Raw genomic sequence first — 23,185 nt, 5'->3', positions numbered from 1 at the left:
GGAAGGTCTTCAGGACAGGTTGCGCAGGACCTGCAGCTCTGGTCTGAGAAATGTCTGAAAATATTAAAAATAAATCCAAAATAAGTCTGTGGAAATTAATACTCATGATCAACACTGACAATTAAAGACAGAAATATGCTTTTGTTATTGTTCCTATGGCAAATGTTATATATATATAAAAATATATGCAAAGATTCTGGATTTTTTAAATGAGGATTTTATTAAACTTTATAAAAGTTGAGTTGGATCATTCAGCAACAACAACTTGAAAGTAACATTTTGATTGTCTTTAAAATAGATAAAGGGACGACTGCATTTCAGCAGAAATTAATACAAAAGAGTAATTCAGATGTTGCTGGTGATAGGTTAATATAATTTTTAATAAATATTCTACCTTGTAGACCTTTAGGCGTAGCAAAGGGCGGATGAACTGGGGGCTTCCCGTTGCTGCTGGAGCTGCTGCAACTGCTGTAGCTGCAGCTGTCATCTGACTCAGCACGGTCAGACTCATCACCATTGTCAGTCCTCTCCCTTTGTGCATCTGAAAGTATTGATTGACAAAGTCAGCACTTAATTAACTCATTTTTTAATTGAACATACATTATAAAGTGTACATGATTATTTTTTAAATAATATATAGCATGAATATATGAACTGTTTAACAACTACACAATTTTAAGTGCGTGCTGGTTTAGTACCATGATTAAAAGGAGGTAGCCTATTTAAATTCCTTAATTCACTAAATAACTGTAATTGTGCAGAGAGCCCCACACATTACACATTTTAAAGCATTTCCCTACTTCCTGCATTTTCACCTGGAAGTCCATGAGCGCTGTTCAGGCCCTGGGAACTTTGGTCAATGTTAGCTTGGCTGCATTCACCCTGAGTCTCACACTCCTCCTGGTCACTGTCCCTAAATTTCTTCTTAGTGAAGAAGCTGGAGATGTCTCCCTGCCTCCGTTTCATACTATAGTCTACATTGAAAAACGTGTCCACAAACACAACGAAAAGCAACATGTTATTTGTACCGTCACATCACAGTGGCAACGTGATACTCTGTTGTTGACTATTAATTCATGTAGCAAAACGCTCAACTCACGAAGGATGCTAACGCTACTGAAACAGTGGAGAGCTAACTAAAGTAAAACACAGTGAACAATTTCCCATGCAAATTCAACCAAATTAGGCCCAAGTGGAACAGAAGTTGGCAAAACATTGTTTTTAAGAACCTGGGTTAGGGTTAGGGTTAGGGTTATCAATGGATGAGCAATCATTTCTTCAAGTTAAATGAGGACAAAGCTGAACTCCTGCGAGTCGCCCTGAAACAAACAGATCATTTGGGAAGTTAACTCCCTGGATTAAATCAGATCTCGGTGTTCTCCTGGATTCAGATCGAAGCTTCACGTCCCACATCAATAAGGTGACGAACATTTCATTCACCTGAGAAACAGCTGAAGATTGACAGTTTATGAATGAAGAAGGTGCTGAAAAGCTGATCCAGGTCTTTATTTCCAGCGACTCGATCACTGTGACACATTATTTACTGACAGAAGAAGAAAACCACTGAGAGACTTCAGAACAACTCAAAACTCTGCAACTCTCTATGAACCAGAGCCAAGAGGAGAGACCACATTAGTCCAGTTTTATCTGCTCTGCACTGGCTTCCTGTAACAGCCAGAGTTGATTTGAAGATCCTCCTCCTGTAAACAAAGCCACTGATGGACTAGGACCAAGCTACGTTGCTAACTATATGCCTTCAAGAACACTGTGACCATCTGCTGCTGGTTTTCCTGCAACACCTGGAAGAAAATCAGGGAAGCAGCCTTTGTCAACGACTCAAAGCTCTGATATCAGGAAGCAGCTCACTGAATATTTTCAAAAGAAAGCTAAAAACTTCAGCTTTTACGCTGCCATGGCTTCCTGACACAGGCCTGAAACACTCGTGCACTGCTGCACCTCTTGGTTTCTATCTTATGTCATGCATTTTCATCATTATCTTATTGTCCAACAGCAGCACAGCAGGGTGTTTTTCTGGGGCAGCTTCAGGCTGAGCTCGACACAGGTCACACGGTGAGGTTAAACCTGGGGGGAGACGCTCTGGCCTCGACTGAAACAGGCTGATTTCAGTAAATCAAGGCAGGTGCTGAATCTGTTGGGAGGCTCTGTTGTGCTTGTTTGCTTCAGACATTCTAATTGTTGGAGTGTTCACACGAGACAAAACACTTTCTGAGGTCTCACCTGTTGAGGTTCAAATGGCTGACTGTCAATGTATTAAAAGTGTTTATCCGTGTTTCATGTTCATTCTGTCTATGTGACTTTCTGCAGGTGAGTTCTTTGTTCTAAAGCACTTTGAGCTGCATTTCTTGTTTGAAAGGTGACAAATGTGAACAAAAACTGCACTGCCCTGCATTAAAGTTAAAGTCAGCACTGGTGCTGCCCTCATACACAGCTGGACGAAACACTGACTCACCTGACACATCTGTCTGCATCATGAGCTGCTCGTCTTCATCCTCTGAGGAACCTGGAGCCACAATTAAAAACAGTTTGATCGTCAAATAGCACTGAAGAACAACAGGCTGAGCTTCCCCCTCACATGAATATGAAACCAGCTGCTGCCGAGGCCTCAGACCACAATGTGAGCGAAGAAGGTGACTGGATGCATACTTGACAGGACCCTGGCCCGTCTCTTCCTCGCGGTGGACGGCTGGAGGTGCAGAGCAGGCGGTGAAGCCATCCTCTGGGCGGCGGAGGAAGGGGTGGAGGGCGCAGCAAAGACGACCCTGCTGGAGGGTGACGGTCTGGATGAGGGAGACTGGTGGGTGGAGTGGGTTGTGGAGGATGGAGATGAGGTGGCGGGGGCAGCTGAAGCAGCAGGGGTGATATCAGACGTAGGGCCGGATGCTCTGAAGGCCGCCAGCTGGCCGCTCTCTGTGTCTGTCTTCTTCTTGTCAGCGATGGCAGCAGCCAGAGCAGGAAAGAGGCGGGCGTATTCCAGCAAGGAGTCCTTGTTGCACATTAGGGGGCTGCTGCTTCCGGCTCCCCCCTCCCGCTCCGCCTCGTGGCCGGCCAGGAGCGCTACTGTGTGGCCGAGGTCGTGGGTCAGCAGCCAGCGGAAGGTCTGACCCCGGTACTGAGCAAACAGCACCTTGGTCCTGCTGAGGATGTGCCGGCGGTCAGTCAGGTCCCCCCCCAGGGCCAAGACCTGCCACCACGCTTCCGCCTCTGCCCTCTGTGCCGAGGGGAGGGCGAGGGGCCGTTCGGCTTGCCGTCCGTTCTCCCGGGCCACGCGAGCAGCTTCAGGGCTGGCCTGAAGCCGCAGCTGGGCGGACCCCGGCAGAAACTCAAAAACTGGGGTGTAATCCATCCCTACAAAAGACAAGATGCAGGAGGCTTCAACACCCCCACAGTCGAGCAAAGAAAAAGCTCTGCTGGATTCTGATTGAAGAGCCTAAAGTCTTTATTGTGACTGTGGTTTCAGCTCAGCAGCCAAATTAACCTCAGAGGTCTGAACTTTACTCCAACAGTACATCTAAATGCTCACTTCAGGGGCATGAACACCACCTCAAGGTCAAACCTGATTACAGCAGCTCATTAGATCTGACACACCGACAGGCTGAAAACAAACCCGCACTGTGATGCTGACCTGACTAATGTTAGCTCATTATACACTTTCCGAAAGTAAAATCACTTCATTACAAACGAACACAACTTCTATTACAACATGCCAACTTTACCTGGAGGGTCGCGACTCTTCGGGATGAGCTCGTTAACGCAGCAAAGAGCGAAGAAAGCGGAGCTTCTTACCTTTGAACAGACAACAACCAGAAGGAAAAGAGAAGAAAAAAACGTATTTTCAAGAAATATCCAGCAGGTCTGATGACGCCTCGGACCAGAGTGAGACCACCCCGATGCGACGACGCGCTGACTGCAGACCGCTGAGGAGCCTGCGAACATGGACCAACCTGCAGGTGTGGCGGCCGTGAGTCGTCCAATGAGAGAGCCGCACAGGTTGGAGACAGGCCAATCGGGAAAGGGGGGGGGGGCATAATTGTAGGATCGATCTGTAGATATGCAATAGGTGACCGGATGACACACTGCGAAAGATTCAATGAGAATTTCACAGCTTTTACAGAAATTGCACATGGTGGGTAGGACAGCTCCTTGTTGATGAGCAGGTGGTTCAGTCCACACCAGTCGACAAAGTTAGTGATGTCCTTCCTGTACTCCAGTTTGTTCCCCTGTGATACACATCCAACGATGGCTGTATCATCAGAGAACCTCTGGAGGTGCAGCTGGTTGCGTTGAGTCTGAAGTCTGATGTGTTGAGGCTGAAGAGGAAAGGGGAGAGGACAGTACCCTGTGGAGCTCACACAGGGTACACACACAGTCCTGAAGCCTCACATACTGAGGTCTGTTGGTGAGGTAGTCGGTGGTCCATGCAGCCAGGTGACAGTCTACTCCGGCTCCTTCCAGCTCCCCCCTCAGCAGTGACGGCTGGATCGTGTTGAAAGCACTGGAGAAGTAAAAAAACACGATCCTGACTGTGTTACCTGTGCTCTCCAGGTGGGAAAGAGAGCGAGGGAGCAGGTAGATGATAGCGAGCATCGAAATGACGTTGAACCCACTCTGCCAGACACATGCTCCAAATGAAGCGGTGCTAAAGGAAGGAGCTTTCACTCGAACGCACCGTGGTCTTCTTCACACATTCAACCAGACAACACCAGATTCTGCTGATGGCCAACAGTCCCTTAATGCTAAGACAGCAAAGGCTACACAATGCAAAGATGTGAACAAACCAGGTATACATCAATATAGTAAGGATCTATTATTGTGTGTTGCCATGGAAACACACACACACATCACTCAGTGGAAGCTGGGAGTTCTTGAAAACACCTGGAGGAGCTTCATGGAGTTTCTGACTCAAAATCTGAGTAATGATCAATAAAGCCAGGACAACAGGATTTATACACACACTAATTTAATCATATGTACATTTAGCTATAAATGAAAAAAAAATTAAAATATTGTTAAAAAGTCAAGAAATATGTGCAAATAGTTTGAAATATACATAAAGTATGTAGAGCAACAACATGAAGTACAGGAGCCTGCAGGGGTCAGTTCAGGGAGGACAGGACTGGACTGGACTTCTTCAGCCTCCCTTTGCCAGCTCTGCCCTGTTGAAGAAACAAAGCAGCTGTTGTGTGTTGGGACTCACCTGGGATGAGCCCGCCCAGGTACAGGTGGAAGAACTTTAGCGATGTCAGCCCTCGGGCACAGAGGTACAGTCTGAGGATTATGACACTGCGCTGCAGGGACACTAGTACTGGCTGCACTGTTTTAATTATTCACTGTAATTCAAACACAACCAAACGCACGCCGTCACCTCACAAGCATCACGTTATCATTTCTACATGTTGAATCAATTCACCAGGTCCACAGAACCAGAGCAGAGGACGATGGCAGAGGCAGCTGAGAGATGAACCATCTGAAGGTGAGATCAGAGAACCGGAACTCGTTTCAAACAGGAGCATTAAAGGCATCAGGGGAGACTTGCTGCTCCGTGGGGGTCACCTGCAGCCGCCACCAGTGGACTCTGCTCTCTGTAAAGTTCAAGTTTGTCTTTGAGGTTCTTTTGGACGTTGAACATTCACTGATATCACCGAGGATCAGTCGATGGTTCCGGTTCTGGCTGGTTTTAACCACCTGCTGCAGTCGTCCACAAACCACATCAGTCTGTCGTGTTTCCAGTCAGGACGCTCTGTCGCTCCTCTGTAGAAGCTAACAAGACCAAGTCCGTTTGAGGTCCCACGTGGACTGTGTGAACTGTGGGTTTGGAGCTCAGCACTCAGACGGAGGACCAGTGATGCTGCAGGTGTGATGATTCAGAGTCATAAACGACAGTTAACCTGGAGGTGAGTTATCCTCCTCCAGGTCTCTCGCCTCCTGAACCACCAGATGAAATCATTCATCTTCTTTAACTGAGCTTCAAACTGCTCAAATAAAACAAACCTGCTGTGATGTCATCGTGATGAAGAGGAGGAACAGGAAGTCAGCTGACATGTTTCTCCTAAAATCTGATTTTATTATAAAAACAAGAATCAAGCTCATCAACTCTGACACAGAAAAACAACAATAATTTAATAATTACTACAGTTACACAAACAGTCCAACCAGAAGACATCCTGTCCATCCAGCAGGAGGAGGAGGAGGAGGAGGAGGAGGAGGAAGGTCAGGGGTCGTCATGCAGAACTGTCACTCAGCGAGCTGCTGCTGTGGACTTCTTTCCATCGGAGAACCTGATTGGACAAACTGTCCACCTCTGCTACATGAGCCAGTAACTGGGCGAGAGAGGTATTCTGAGAGAGAGAGAGAGAGAGAGAGAGAGAGAGAGACAGAGAGAGAGAGAGAGACAGACAGACAGACAGAGACAGAGGGACAGATCAGATGGTTTCAGGGAGAACTAAATGAAATGATCATGATAAGAAAAGACCCTCATGGTGAGTCAGCATAATGAGCTCATTAGGAAACATTTGATTTGATTTTTTTCGTTGTGCCTCATTGGTTTACAGCGATCATGTGACTCACCAGCTGAGCGAGGTGGTCTCTGGCGGTGGACGCGCAGCGGGCTGAGATCAGCTTCTCCTCCAGAGTCTCTATGAAGTCCAGCAGCATCTTCACCACATCCACCACGAACCTGAACCACAAAACCAAACATTTACCACACAAAGAGGGAACATGGCGGTCTGCTGTCTGGGTCTGATCCAGATCAGCCACCAGGCAGGCGTCAGGATCCTGATCAGTCAGTTTAAAGGGTCAACACACCAAACTACACACCCAACACCCTTATTCAGTCAGTTATCTTCAGAGTGTTGATCCATGCAGGTACGTCTCATTCATGTGACCTTATTACAGGTGTATGAGTGTGTCAGTCAGCTGATCAGTGAACGTCAGAACAGAAATATTAAAGATGTCTGAGGGCATTTAGAAACAGCTGCCCCCCCCCCACAGAGAACTGAAGGACATTTTTACACTGTAAAACGTTACAAACGATGGGTCTGAGACCGGTGTTCATGAATTTAGTAGGTGTGTGACAGAATCAGGTGAGATAACTGAAAAGCAGGATCAGCGGTTCCTCCAGTATTTGTTTTCTCTGCACTCTCACATACACAACAACACATGAAACTCACAGCTGAATCCAGCTGCTGTTTGTTTTGGATGGTTGGAGATATTTCCACACCTCTTCATTTTATATTTTATAGTGTTAAACTCCACAGAAAAACATACATGAGACAGTCAAATCACACTGGACAGCACGAAGCCTCGACTGTTTGAAAGTGGAAAACGTTGCTGGTACATTAAAGGTAACGACGTGTTGACTCAATAAATCAAGACCTGATGTTCTGGGAACGGAACCGCCATCAGAGCTGAAATAAAAAAAGAAGCTGGAATTGAAAATGGCGTCGTGGATTTGGAGAATCTTGTATTTCTACATGTGTCTCAGTATCTAGGACCAAAAAATAAAATCACTCTTTTTTAGTATGATATCAGCATCAGGGGGCTCGTATCAGACAAAGATAGAAACTGAGGAGTCCGCCTGGAACCGAACCAGGACGAGCAGTTCCACCTGCTGCTCACTGTGAACTCTGAACCTCACCTGATCACCTGATCAGGTGAGTTTGTGTCAGTGTGAAAACACCAGCAGGAGCAGGGGGGGCAGTCAGTAATGGATCAGTTATCTGTTCTGATCGATCACAGCAGCTGATGTTGGACCATGTTGATGAGGAGACAGGTGCTACCTGTGCAGGTGAGCCTGGACAGGCAGGTCGGTGCGGCCCAGAGGTCTCGCCAGTCTCTGCCTCAGGCTGTTCTGATCCTTCAGGAGGTCCTGCAGGTGACCACAGAACACCTGCAGGCTCTGGAACCTCTGAGCTGCAGGACAGAAGAGAGACACAGGAAGTGAACTGTGAGAACATTAATGTCATTTCCTTCATTCGTTCCTGCAGTTTGAGACGCAGGCAGTTTGTTCTCAGAACGTCCTCTCATTTCACAGCTAATACCTGAAACTTCACCTGATGAACAGTTCTGAAACATCTTTGGGTTTAATAATATCAGTTTGTGCATTTAACAGGTTTGTTCTCCACATTAGTCTGTTATTATTCTCTACTTCTCGTCTGCTCAGCAAACCTCAAACTGGGAATCAAACCAACACGTGAGGCTGCATGATGGCTGCCTCACGTGTCCTGCATGTGTTCGGAGCGTTGGTTGTCCTCAGAAGCGAATGCTACACGTATACAAGATGCAGTACACACATGAAGAGCGGGGGCAGCGTGGGGACGGTGGAGGGTGATGGTTGAACCGAGCGGCTCACTGTGTGTGCTGTGTGGTGGACGTTAAAAACACTAACTGTGTTTCTCATAATCAGCTTCTCACACTGGCAGAACGACAGAATCACACTCGCCATGCTCATGACGTGCTTACATACATCTGATGACGGTGCTCCTGTCGTTTTCTGACAGGAAGAATTCACCATGTTTACTGTTCACATCACGAGGTTTGACAGATCAAAGTTCTGCTGCGTGCCTCTAGTGGTGTCATCCAGTAACACACGTAACACAGAGCCAGGCATCGAGCTACACTCACGACGCAGCCGGCTGTCTACGTGTGGTCAAAAAGCAAATATATCTCCACCCTTAGTCTGTCGCTCAATACTTAAGATAAGATGATAAGACAAAACTTTACTTCCAGACTTCAAGTTTCATGTTTAAAAGCTTCAGCTGTTTCAGCTGCTCACTGTAGTTTTAACCAGACAAACAGGAGGAAATAGATCCTCTGCTGGGACTATTTTCAGCATATTAATCCATGTGTGTGTGTGTGTGTGAGACTGAGGCAGAATAAACTACAGTGTGTGTGTGTGTGTGTGTGTGTGTGTGTGTGACTGAGGCAGAATAAACTACAGTGTGTGTGTGTGTGAGACTGAGGCAGAATAAACTACAGTGTGTGTGTGTGTGTGTGTGTGAGACTGAGGCAGAATAAACTACAGTGTGTGTGTGTGTGAGACTGAGGCAGAATAAACTACAGTGTGTGTGTGTGTGAGACTGAGGCAGAATAAACTACAGTGTGTGTGTGTGTGTGTGTGACTGAGGCAGAATAAACTACAGTGTGTGTGTGTGTGTGAGACTGAGGCAGAATAAACTACAGTGTGTGTGTGTGTGTGTGAGACTGAGGCAGAATAAACTACAGTGTGTGTGTGTGTGTGAGACTGAGGCAGAATAAACTACAGTGTGTGTGTGTGTGTGACTATGGCAGAATAAATTACAGTATGTGTGTGTTCATTGTTCACGGTGAATAATCAGCCAGAGCTACAGCGAGGCTCACTGATGTGTTTGAATGGAGCTCTGTGGCTCAGAGGAAGAAGATCTACCAGCCTGTCACTCACTCACACACACACACACACACACACACACACACACACACACACACACACACACACACACACACACACACACACACACACACACACACACACACACAGTCTTTCCGTGCTGGTTTGACTCTTTGTTGATAAGAACATTAGAGAACAAACATCAGACGTCCTTTAGTTCTTGTTTCTGAAAGACAACTCAAACACTCACTGAGGTAGAATCTGTGTGTGACGTCGGCGCTCTCCTTCTCCATCTTCAGCAGCTCCATCTCAAGCTGCAGCTGCGATAAAGACACATTTTAATAAGACAAAACTTCAGGAAAAGACTTCAGAGCTAAATGAATACTACAGTACAACAAATAATCTGCAGGTTTCAAACTTTTCACGTTCATCAAGCTTAACACAGAATGTTTTTCGGCGTTTCTCTGAATAAACTGAACAATCAAAAGGGACAAAGATCCTGAAAAACGTGAGTCAGCGGACTGTTGTCCTCTTTTTCATGTCTTTATGTAATACTTTATTTTTGCTTGTCTTATTTCTTGACATTCCAGTAAATGGATGATATCTGCTTATGGCAGAGATCAGTATAGAAGTAAAGTTTCTTAATGTTTGACATCATTTAGAAACAGTTCGGCTGTCACATACTGCAGTTTGTGGCTTTTGTATAATCTGAGCATCAAGTATAAACTTGAGTTTTAATAAAACAAATACAGCTATGTTCATTATTTCAAGGCCTGGAAAAGACCAATCCCAGACTTTTCCAGGTGCTCAGATAAACAGGAAGTGTCGTCACCTGAAGCGTACCTTGTCCAGCTGTCTCTTTGTTCTGATTCGCTGTTCAGCCTCATGCAGGTGAGAAGAGAAGGCAGGGCTCAGCCTGGAGGAGGCGGAGTCTATTTCCTCCTGAGGACAGGTAGACAGAGACATTTGTCAGGAGAACTTGTGGAATCCTGACAAATACACATCATATAATATCAAAACTAAAATGATCCTCAGTCATTCTTTACAGTCATTACATTGACATATTTGAGCTAATAACAATAGAATAGAGTTTCCTGGAGTTTAAACTCAGTAAAAGACTTCAGCAGAGAGGAAAACAGCAGAATGTTTTTTTATGAATGACCACACTAAAGAATATCGGTAAAAATATGAGAACTAAGAAATGTCCACATATCAGCTTTGATAAGCTTCAGCAAGCCTACAGATGAAGTGACCTGGTGGGAGGCTCTGACCTGAGACAAGACGCCTCTGGAGACACATCTGGACAGCAGACTGGCAGCTGGAGTGACTGAGAACGGAGACAAATCCCACTGATGCATCTGAAACCAACAGAGACAAACACAGCTGCTCATGTTCACACAGCTACATGTTCTTGTCAGTGATGGTCGACTTTCTCCTTTGCTAAAGAAGATAAGAAAGGAAGCACCTTTCATTAGCATTTAGAGAATTCAAAGTTCTGCTAAAGCTTAAGGTGGCTAACTGTGAACAACATGAAATATTTTAATACGATCCTTTGCTGATGATCTTACTGATCGTATCACAGGAAACATGTAGGTTATATAAGCCAGAACTTCATCTACACGGTTGATCTATTGTCTTTGTACACATGTCGAGGGGTCGTTTCTTAAAACATCTCAATGTATTTTCTTGCGATAGCTTTGTATGTTAGAAGCTAGCAGCGGGGAAACAGAGCGGCTAATGCTAACGCTAACGTTAACGTGTTTGCCTGGAAACAATCAGGAAGCGGAGTTCTTACCGGAACACTGACTCCGCCGATTGATATGAAGCTGAAAACACAAACACGAAGAGTTTAGCGGCAGTTTGTTGTTTCTTTTTATCGTTTCTACAACAGAGACTCCTGGAAAACAACAGCTACGACTCCTCCTACACCCGCCAATGGTTTGTTTTCTTCTTCTTCTTCTTATTTCGGCTTCCTGTGCTTCCGTGTTACATTACTGCCACCCTCTGGGGTGAGCTGGTTCCTACAGGTTCTGAGGCCGCAGGCGGATACTCAGGACGATGATCATATTTAAGAGCAGCTGGATGCTTCTGTAACATCGTTGAAAGAGTGGAAAATCGCACATTGAACTGTTCTGTTGTTTGTTCAGTTATAAGGCTGAAGTTTAAGTTACTGAGAAGCTTTTCATTCTTACTAAACACACTGAGATGCTGATCACTTCTGGTCATTCAGATTCTTTACCTTTATTGTCTTATCTCATGACAAATATCAACTTCTAGAGTTCTTGAAATAAAGTTCTGACAGCTTTCATAAACTGAACCTTTTTGGAATGAACAAATAAAATAATGGCGCTGCACTGCAATTTCCCAGTTTGGGATAAATAAAGTATATCTATCTATCTATCTATCTATCAAACAATCACCTGATGTATATTTATTGTAATCAGTCCGTATTATTACATTGTCTGTTATGACATCAGTTGTAGAGTGGTAATACAGTGGTTATACAGTGGTTATATGGGGATTGCACAGTGGATATTTAGTGGCAGTATGGAGGTTGTATGAGTTGTACAGTGATTATACCGTGCTTGTAGGGGGGTCACTAGTTGTATTAGGATTATGTAGGAGTGTCTGGTGGTTGTGTCAGGATTATACAGCACGTGCGTATCTTCAGATCAGAGAAAGGTGGACTGTTTAGCAGAGGCGGTCTGTCTGTCTGTCTCTCTGATGCTTTTTGTTGTTCATGTATGTGTATTGACAAACTCAGGGGGAAAGTACGCATGCTCATAAGAAGTGACGTAGGCCCTCTGCGCTGTTCTGATTGGCTGGTACAGCGGGGTCCCAGCCGTACGGTCCGAGCTGGAACAGGGCGTTCACACTCTCCTCTGCGCACTTTTACTTGTGTTTATAATTTCATCGGACAGTAATTTTGGAAGAGTTTCGTCATTTTGATGATCGCTTTGATGTAAGTAAACGCGCCCCGTTTCCTGTTTGTTGAGCTCTTGTGGTGGCAGCTAGCAGGCTAACGTTACTGTGCTAACGTAGCTCTGGATTCACACCCATAAACATTATGTACTTTAAACTGTGTGCTGAGTGTGTGCTAACGACTCTTAAACAACAGCAGCGTTCAAATGTTGTAGACAGTTTTCAGACATAACAGCTAGATCACTACGGAGCTAATGCTAACGAGGCTAGCTCGCCCAGCCTGTTGCTCGGTGGTGATGACTCCGCTCTCCTCTGCAGGGATTTCACTGTGTGATCTCATTAACGTGCACCGAAGAAGAAGAAAAAGAAGCGGATCACCCTTCAGTCCGTCAGCTGATCCCAGGACTCACTTCGAACACATCCGGTTTGGATATGAACTGCTGAGACCGAGTTTAACCCTGTTTACCGACAGTGGAGCTGTGTCTGCAGTGTGTTTGTCCTCAGTGACATCAGTGAGGTGGAGGCAGACAGACAGACAGACAGACAGACAGGCAGACAGAGGGGTAGGGTACCTGGCTGCAGGGTCCAGATGGGGAACAGTGCACTGAAGTCTCACCTGGAGACCTCCCAGAAGACCGGGGTGTTCCAGCTGACAGCAAAGGGCCTGCAGGAGGTGAGACTCACCTGTTCATCCTGTCATGAGGTTTTTGTGTTTATAGTTCAAGATTTTAAAGATTGATGACGCTGATCCAGATGAAGAAAAAGTCTGCTGTTGTTACTAAAAACACACAGAAACCAAAGCCAGGACAGATCATGTAGATTTCACTTTGGTTTGTCCCAAACAAACCTCACACAGTCACACAAGCTAGCTCAGGAAAGAGACGTTCAAAGACCAAAAATAAAACAGTCAGTAGCATCGTTCTCATTTAAGGAGTTCTGGAGTCAGTGTTTGGTTTGTCCTCTCTGGGCTCCCGTAGAAACATGGTGGACTCTGAAGAGGACCTGCTCCCTCTGCAGATATAAAGCGCTCTTTCAACGAAAGTTTGGACTTTGAGAAACTGAAATAGACATTTTGTTGTTTTTTGTATTCGTTTAGCTGCAGTTTAAACTAAAAGCAGGGACAGTTACTGCAGCAGCTGGACTCTGTCCACCATTCTTAATGCATTTTCTCCTCATCGCGGAGCTCTTTTTAGGAAAGTATTGCAGTATTTATGATCTTCAGTGGTCAGACTGTGAGATCTCCTGCTGTCTGTCTTCCAGTTTCCAGAGGAGCTGCAGCGACTCACCGGTAACCTGCGGACGGTGGATCTGTCCGGGAACAAGATCGAGGTTCTTCCCGCTGCCATCGGAAACTTCCTGCAGCTCAAGAGTCTGACGCTCAACTCCAACAGGCTGAGTGAGTGTTTGATGTCGCAGCGCTGCAGCTGATTCGAGTCTGATGGTATTTTTCAGCCGTGGACGTTGGAGATGTGTGGACGGATTCTGCTTTTATCAACGAACACTTACTTTCATTAACACTTAATCTGCTCATTATTCTTATTCTCTGGTGGAAATAAAAACATTGTTTTCTAGTCAATAACAACACACTGATGGTGATAGTGCTGTTATTATAGGAAGTCGGTGTGCGACATGAAATTAAGTTAGTGTGATAGTTTTAATAGTTTTACTGTGATGTTTGCTTCGTGTCATTCAAACGATAATTTGTTGACGGTCCCGTCGTGAAACCTCGTGGTTAACAGCGAGAGCTCTGACGTGAGCTAACTGTCCTCTTACTGCTGACCTGTTTACATCTGAAGTTAACCAGCGTTCATTACAAACACACATTAGTTTGCCTCGCAGTGAACTCCTACTGTTCTACCATTTTCAAAGATCTGACCTGTGGGGACCAACACCAGATCTGGTTTTAGTGCCTTCATCCTCTCTGAAATGGCCCTCCGCCTGCAGTAACATCCACATCTTTCTGTCCTCAGCCTGCCTCCCCAGTGAGATCTCGAAGCTGAAGAAGCTGGAGACTCTGAGTCTGAATGGGAACCGGATCCAGCAGCTGCCCCCCACTCTGGGTCAGCTCAAAGCTCTGCGGACCCTCAGCCTGTCTGGGAACCAGATCTCAGAGTTACCTTCTGGACTGGGAAGCCTGAGGCATCTGGACCTGCTGGACCTCTCTCGCAACCAGATCCAAAGTGTCCCCACAGAGGTGTCAGAGCTGCAGGCCATAGAGATCAACCTCAACCAGAACCAGGTACATCAGGCATAGCAGAGGAGAACACATGATCTCCAGACAGGAAGTGATGCGTTACACTTAATTTCAGCTGTGATGGTCACAAACAGAAGTCAGAGAAGAATACGTGTCTGTGCAGGATGAGCAAGATGTGGCATGGCAACACTCCTCAACACTCCCCAAGAGTCCCCAAGACTCCCCAAGACTCCCCAACACTCCTCAACACTCCTCAACACTCCCCAACACTCCCCAAGACTCCCCAAGACTCCTCAACACACCCCAAGACTCCCCAAGACTCCTCAACACTCCCCAACACTCCCCAACACTCCTCAACACTCCCCAAGACTCCCCAAGACTCCCCAACACTCCTCAACACTCCTCAACACTCCCCAACACTCCTCAACACTCCCCAAGACTCCCCAAGACTCCTCAACACTCCCCAACACTCCCCAACACTCCTCAACACTCCCCAAGACCCTCCAAGACTCCTCAACCCTCCTCAACACGCCTCAACACTCCCCAAGACTCCCCAAGACTCCTCAACACTCCTCAACACTCCTCAACCTCCCCAACACTCTTCAACACTCCTCAACACTCCCCAACACTCCCCAACACTCCTCAACACTCCTCAACACTCCCCAAGAGTCCCCAAGACTCCCCAACACTCCCCAACACTCCTCAACACTCCTCAACCCTCCTCAACACTCCACAAGACTCCTCAACCTCCCCAACACTCCTTAACACTCCTTAACACTCCCCAACACTCCCCAACACTCCTCAACACTCCTCAACCTCCCCAACACTCCTCAACACTCCTCAACCTCCCCAACACTCCTCAACACTCCTCAACCCTCCTCAACTCTCCTCAACACTCCTCAACACTCCACAAGACTTCTCAACCTCCCCAACACTCCTCAACACTCCCCAAGACTCCTCAACACTCCTCAACCTCCTCAACCCTCCTCAACACTCCTCAACACTCCCCAAGACTCCTCAACACTCCCCAACACTCTTCAACCCTCCTCAACACTCCTCAACACTCCCCAAGACTCCTCAACACTCCCCGACACTCCTCAACACTCCGCAAGACTCCCAAACACTCCCCAACACTCCTCAACACTCCACAAGACTCCTCAACACTCCTCAACACTCCTTAACACTCCTCAACCTCCCCAACACTCCTCAACACTCCTCAACCCTCCTCAACACTCCTCAACCCTCCTCAACCCTCCACAAGACTCCTCAACACTCCCCGAGACTCCTCAACACTCCCCAACACTCCTCAACACTCCTCAACACTCCCCAAGACTCCTCAACACTCCCCGACACTCCTTAACACTCCCCAACACTCCCCAACACTCCTCAACACTCCCCAACACTCCTCAACCTCCCCAACACTCCTCAACACTCCTCAACACTCCACAAGACTCCTCAACACTCCTCAACCCTCCTCAACACTCCACAAGACTCCTCAACCTCCCCAACACTCCTCAACACTCCACAAGACTCCTCAACACTCCTCAACACTCCCCAAGACTCCTCAACACTCCTCAACCCTCCTCAACACTCCACAAGACTCCTCAACACTCCTCAACACTCCACAAGACTCCTCAACCCTCCTCAACACTCCACAAGACTCCTCAACACTCCTCAACACTCCACAAGACTTCTCAACCTCCCCAACACTCTTCAACACTCCGCAAGACTCCCAAACACTCCCCAACACTCCTTAACACTCCCCAAGACTCCTCAACACTCCTCAACCTCCTCAACCCTCCTCAACCCTCCTCAACACTCCTCAACACTCCCCACGACTCCTCAACACTCCTCAACACTCCTTAACACTCCTCAACCTCCCCAACACTCCTCAACACTCCTCAACCCTCCTCAACACTCCTCAACCCTCCTCAACCCTCCACAAGACTCCTCAACACTCCCCGAGACTCCTCAACACTCCCCAACACTCCTCAACACTCCTCAACACTCCCCAAGACTCCTCAACACTCCCCGACACTCCTCAACACTCCGCAAGACTCCTCAACACTCCTCAACCCTCCTCAACACTCCACAAGACTCCTCAACCTCCCCAACACTCCTCAACACTCCTCAACACTCCCCAACACTCCCCAACACTCCTCAACCTCCCCAACACTCCTCAACACTCCTCAACACTCCACAAGACTCCTCAACACTCCTCAACCCTCCTCAACACTCCACAAGACTCCTCAACACTCCTCAACACTCCTCAACCCTCCTCAACACTCCACAAGACTCCTCAACACTCCTCAACACTCCACAAGACTTCTCAACCTCCCCAACACTCTTCAACACTCCGCAAGACTCCCAAACACTCCCCAACACTCCTCAACACTCCCCAAGACTCCTCAACACTCCTCAACCTCCTCAACCCTCCTCAACACTCCCCAAGACTCCTCAACACTCCCCAACACTCTTCAACCCTCCTCAACACTCCTCAACACTCCCCAACACTCCCCAACACTCCTCAACACTCCCCGACACTCCTCAACACTCCGCAAGACTCCCAAACACACCCCAAGACTCCCCAAGACTCCTCAACACTCCCCAACACTCCCCAACACTCCTCAACACTCCCCGACACTCCTCAACACTCCGCAAGACTCCCAAACACACCCCAAGACTCCCCAAGACTCCTCAACACTCCCCAACACTCCCCAACACTCCTCAACACTCCCCAAGACTCCCCAAGACTCCCCAACACTCCTCAACACTCCTCAACACTCCCCAACACTCCTCAACACTCCCCAAGACTCCCCAAGACTCCTCAACACTCCCCAACACTCCCCAACACTCCTCAACACTCCCCAAGACCCTCCAAGACTCCTCAACCCTCCTCAACACGCCTCAACACTCCCCAAGACTCCCCAAGACTCCTCAACACTCCTCAACACTCCTCAACCTCCCCAACACTCTTCAACACTCCTTAACACTCCTCAACACTCCCGAACACTCCCCAACACTCCTCAACACTCCTCAACACTCCCCAAGAGTCCCCAAGACTCCCCAACACTCCCCAACACTCCTCAACACTCCTCAACCCTCCTCAACACTCCACAAGACTCCTCAACCTCCCCAACACTCCTCAACACTCCTTAACACTCCTTAACACTCCTTAACACTCCCCAACACTCCCCAACACTCCTCAACACTCCTCAACACTCCTCAACCTCCCCAACACTCCTCAACACTCCTCAACCCTCCTCAACTCTCAACACTCCTCAACACTCCACAAGACTTCTCAACCTCCCCAACACTCCTCAACACTCCCCAAGACTCCTCAACACTCCTCAACCTCCTCAACCCTCCTCAACACTCCTCAACACTCCCCAAGACTCCTCAACACTCCCCAACACTCTTCAACCCTCCTCAACACTCCTCAACACTCCCCAAGACTCCTCAACACTCCCCGACACTCCTCAACACTCCGCAAGACTCCCAAACACTCCCCAACACTCCTCAACACTCCACAAGACTCCTCAACACTCCTCAACACTCCTTAACACTCCTCAACCTCCCCAACACTCCTCAACACTCCTCAACCCTCCTCAACACTCCTCAACCCTCCTCAACCCTCCACAAGACTCCTCAACACTCCCCGAGACTCCTCAACACTCCCCAACACTCCTCAACACTCCTCAACACACCCCAAGACTCCTCAACACTCCCCGACACTCCTTAACACTCCCCAACACTCCCCAACACTCCTCAACACTCCCCAACACTCCTCAACCTCCCCAACACTCCTCAACACTCCTCAACACTCCACAAGACTCCTCAACACTCCTCAACCCTCCTCAACACTCCACAAGACTCCTCAACCTCCCCAACACTCCTCAACACTCCACAAGACTCCTCAACACTCCTCAACACTCCCCAAGACTCCTCAACACTCCTCAACCCTCCTCAACACTCCACAAGACTCCTCAACACTCCTCAACACTCCACAAGACTCCTCAACCCTCCTCAACACTCCACAAGACTCCTCAACACTCCTCAACACTCCACAAGACTTCTCAACCTCCCCAACACTCTTCAACACTCCGCAAGACTCCCAAACACTCCCCAACACTCCTTAACACTCCCCAAGACTCCTCAACACTCCTCAACCTCCTCAACCCTCCTCAACCCTCCTCAACACTCCTCAACACTCCCCACGACTCCTCAACACTCCTCAACACTCCTTAACACTCCTCAACCTCCCCAACACTCCTCAACACTCCTCAACCCTCCTCAACACTCCTCAACCCTCCACAAGACTCCTCAACACTCCCCGAGACTCCTCAACACTCCCCAACACTCCTCAACACTCCTCAACACTCCCCAAGACTCCTCAACACTCCCCGACACTCCTCAACACTCCGCAAGACTCCTCAACACTCCTCAACCCTCCTCAACACTCCACAAGACTCCTCAACCTCCCCAACACTCCTCAACACTCCTCAACACTCCCCAACACTCCCCAACACTCCCCAACACTCCTCAACCTCCCCAACACTCCTCAACACTCCTCAACACTCCACAAGACTCCTCAACACTCCTCAACCCTCCTCAACACTCCTCAACCCTCCTCAACACTCCACAAGACTCCTCAACACTCCACAAGACTCCTCAACACTCCTCAACACTCCTCAACACTCCTCAACACTCCACAAGACTCCTCAACACTCCTCAACACTCCACAAGACTTCTCAACCTCCCCAACACTCTTCAACACTCCGCAAGACTCCCAAACACTCCCCAACACTCCTCAACACTCCCCAAGACTCCTCAACACTCCTCAACCTCCTCAACCCTCCTCAACACTCCCCAAGACTCCTCAACACTCCCCAACACTCTTCAACCCTCCTCAACACTCCTCAACACTCCCCAACACTCCCCAACACTCCTCAACACTCCCCGACACTCCTCAACACTCCGCAAGACTCCCAAACACTCCCCAACACTCCCCAACACTCCCCAAGACTCCTCAACACTCCCCGACACTCCTCAACACTCCACAAGACTCCTCAACACTCCTCAACACTCCCCACGACTCCTCAACACTCCTCAACACTCCTTAACACTCCTCAACCTCCCCAACACTCCTCAACACTCCTCAACCCTCCTCAACACTCCTCAACCCTCCTCAACCCTCCACAAGACTCCTCAACACTCCCCGAGACTCCTCAACACTCCCCAACACTCCTCAACACTCCTCAACACTCCCCAAGACTCCTCAACACTCCCCGACACTCCTCAACACTCCGCAAGACTCCTCAACACTCCTCAACCCTCCTCAACACTCCACAAGACTCCTCAACCTCCCCAACACTCCTCAACACTCCTTAACACTCCTCAACACTCCCCAACACTCCTCAACACTCCTCAACACTCCCCAACACTCCTCAACCTCCCCAACACTCCTCAACACTCCTCAACACTCCACAAGACTCCTCAACACTCCTCAACCCTCCTCAACACTCCACAGGACTCCTCAACCTCCCCAACACTCCTCAACACTCCCCAAGACTCCTCAACACTCCTCAACACTCCACAAGACTCCTCAACACTCCCCAACACTCCCCAACACTCCTCAACACTCCCCAACACTCCCCAACACTCCTCAACACTCCTCAACACTCCCCAACACAACACTCCTCAACACTCCTCAACACTCCTCAACACTCCCCAACACTCCCCAACACTCCTCAACACTCCTCAACACTCCCCAACACAACACTCCTCAACCCTCCCCAACACTCCCCAACACTCCTCAACACTCCTTCCACTGTGTGTAGAAACCATTTGATATATATGAATGATATAAAGTTCAGATATAAACGATGTACTCTCTGTTTATACGTATGATGATGCTGCAGTTTGTCCTGAACGTGATGTGATGTTTGTATGATGAAGGCCTCTACAGAGTCCAGGTGAACCGACACGTGTCAACACGTCCAAACAACCAAAAACAACAAGAGACTCGTCCGTCTCCGTCAGATGATCTGAGCTTCACAGTGATCCAGGTTCATAGTTTCCTCTTCTCTTCTTCCCCCTCCTCCTCTTCCTCCAGATCTCCGTCCTGTCAACAGAGGTCTCTCGGTGTCCCCGTCTGAAGGTCCTCCGTCTGGAGGAGAACTGTCTGGAGCTGTCCTCCATCCCTCTGTCCATCCTGAAGGACTCCCAAGTTTCTCTGTTCTCTGTGGAGGGAAATCTGTTTGAGGTGAAGAAGCTCAGAGACCTGGAGGGATACGACCAGGTGAGACCTGCGTCCTGATGCGCTGTGTTCAGGCTCTGTGGGAGAAAAGAGCGAGATTTTTACAACTCACAGCAGTTAGCAGCTGCTAATCTCTGCTAGTCTCTGCTAGTCTCTGCTAGTCTCTGCTAGTCTCTGCTAGTCTCAGCTGGTCTCTGATAGTCTCCACTGGTCTCTGCTGCTCTCTGATAGTCTCTGCTGCTCTCTGATAGTCTCTGCTGCTCTCTGCTGCTCTCTGATGGTCTCTGATGGTCTCTGATGGTCTCTGTTGGTCTCTGCTAGTCTCTGATGGTCTCTGATGGTATTTGTTGTTTCCTCCTCAGTACATGGAGCGTTTCACAGCCACGAAGAAGAAGTTTGCCTGAAGACTCTAGATGACAGGTCTGAACCTCACAGCGCCACCTGTAGGGGGGGTCAGCAGGGACTCCACCCACCACCACCGCTGCTTCCTCTGCTGCTGAAAAGCAGACGTCACACAGCCTGACAGTCCTCCTCACAGCGCCCCCTCTGGCTGCTGGACTGTAATCTGAGTTAACGGGGACATCTCTCAAACACCAGCCTGATTTATGTGACCTACAGACAGACATGAAGACAGACAGGCAGACATGAAGACAGACAGATTTGACCTGTTTGTGATGTTTAACCTTCATCGTGTTTCTCAGGAACAAAAACATTTGTATCTTCATTCATTCTCTCTTTAACTTTAACGTTTGCCTCTTTTAATTATTCTTTTCTTTAACTCGTAAATTCGTCTGAACGTCTCAGCAGGAAACTTCCTGTTAACTCGGTGGTGAAAGTAGAGCTATAAAGGTTTGGACAGTGCAGGTCTCTGTTGGAGTTTCTAAGGACGAAGACTCAGGTGGGTCCAGAAGAAAGTTTAGCATGATTAATGAATGTTAAGTAGCTGTTTGTCTAATTTAAGTGGAGAAATCCTCTTCAGTCCATCACTGTAAAGCTGCTGGAGCTCGTCTCCACCAGGAAACAGTTTTAGTTCCAGCTTCTCGGTTCTCAATCTTGGTTTTCACAGTCGTCTGTGATGGTAAACTGGATCTTTTTGGGTTTTTCACATTTTGAGTCCGGCACGCAGGACCGAGTCCGGCACGCAGGGCCAAGTCCGGCACGCTGGGCCGAGTCCGGCACGCTGGACTGAAAGTGTGCATGCATGATGAAATCTGACACTCTGTTGAAACTGTATTTTGAAGGGATCTCAGGTGGACTGCAGGAGCGTGTCGCCCTCTCAGTAGTTTTATTTTTGATCATTTTCATCCAGTTCTGTCCTCCGGTAGAAACTGTCTGGATCTGAATCCTTCATCAGAAATATTCCTTTATTCAGTTTAAACTGTTAATAGATTTATTCATGTAAAGCAGACACTCTGAAGGATCACTTCACCTCCTTCACCTCCTTCCAAACCTGACTCATGTCTTTGTCCTCTGATGAAGTGAAGGTGAATGAAAGCTGCTCTTTAATGTGAAGATAAGTTGATTTTGTCTGGTCTGAGTTCAGTTTGCTCCTCCGTTCAGTTCAGTTTGCAGGAAACTGATGAAGAGGATGTTTGTTGTTAGACCTTCAGCTTGAATCTGACGGCAGCATCGTGGGGACTCGCTGCAGGCGCCTTCGATACGTTCAGCTGCACACGGTCTACAGGCGTGAAGAGACTGTAAAGTGTTCATTTTCACTTCCTGCTGACACTAATCTGAAGATTATGGTCCAGTTTGTTGAGAAGCTGCTTTGTGTTCGCATGATTATTGATTATTGTCCTTTCACACATTGTGCAGGATAACAAGCTAAAAACCGTAACAACTTTGGCAGATTTTGGTTCAGCTGCTCAGTGGGTGGAAGAAACACTCAGTACTTTACTTCAGTAAAAGTAGTAATACCACAGAGTATAAGTACTGTTACAAGTAAAAGTCCTTCATTCAAAATGTAACAAAAGTACAAAAATTTTAGCATCACAACATAAAAAAGTAAAAGTAGTCATGCAAAATGGTGTGTAATGTTGTGTACAGTGTTGCATTTATTATATATGTGTTTCTCATTTACTCAAGTGTACTTGAGTACAAATTCAAGGTACTTGTACTTTACTTGAGTATTTCCACTTTATGTAACTTCATACTTCTCCTTCCTCACACCTCAGAGATAAATGTTGTACTTTTTACTCCATTACATTTGTCTTTAGTAACTACTACTACTCTTCAGATTCCTTCCTGTCCAGTGAAAAGCTCGTATCTCCAGATGTGTTGCTGTTGAATGTTTGTGATGAACTGAAGGATGAAGTTTTCCTTCATGTCTTCTTCAGCTAAATAAACTGTTTAAAAAGCCTCTTGGATCAGCTGAAAATGCTTCGTCACAAAGCTGAAAACAGGCTGTTTTTCTGAGATACGAGGTTCT

General features: G+C 47.6%; 2 protein-coding genes across 2 annotated transcripts; one reads left to right on the top strand and one right to left on the bottom strand.

Annotated features, from left to right (window-relative positions):
• Positions 1-5,052: 5,052 nt before the first annotated feature.
• On the bottom strand, positions 5,053-11,314 carry haus2 (HAUS augmin like complex subunit 2). Its single transcript, XM_041954377.1, has 7 exons — positions 11,178-11,314; positions 10,654-10,740; positions 10,226-10,324; positions 9,633-9,702; positions 7,797-7,929; positions 6,586-6,694; positions 5,053-6,356 (listed from the first exon to the last, which is right to left on the bottom strand). Exons 2-7 carry the CDS (start codon positions 10,738-10,740, stop codon positions 6,240-6,242), a joined length of 615 nt encoding a protein of 204 aa, XP_041810311.1. The 5' UTR covers positions 11,178-11,314; the 3' UTR covers positions 5,053-6,239.
• An 890-nt stretch (positions 11,315-12,204) lies between these two features.
• lrrc57 (leucine rich repeat containing 57) lies at positions 12,205-23,022 on the top strand. Its single transcript, XM_041954197.1, has 6 exons — positions 12,205-12,344; positions 12,623-12,977; positions 13,565-13,700; positions 14,275-14,543; positions 20,614-20,799; positions 21,120-23,022. Exons 2-6 carry the CDS (start codon positions 12,894-12,896, stop codon positions 21,159-21,161), a joined length of 717 nt encoding a protein of 238 aa, XP_041810131.1. The 5' UTR covers positions 12,205-12,344; positions 12,623-12,893; the 3' UTR covers positions 21,162-23,022.
• The last annotated feature ends 163 nt before the right edge of the window (positions 23,023-23,185 follow it).

The sequence above is a fragment of the Chelmon rostratus genome, chromosome 15 (genome assembly GCF_017976325.1).
Source record: "Chelmon rostratus isolate fCheRos1 chromosome 15, fCheRos1.pri, whole genome shotgun sequence".
Lineage (NCBI taxonomy): Eukaryota > Metazoa > Chordata > Actinopteri > Chaetodontiformes > Chaetodontidae > Chelmon > Chelmon rostratus.
Note: the sequence above shows the minus strand (reverse complement) of the source record. Positions and strands in the feature narration are given on the sequence as shown.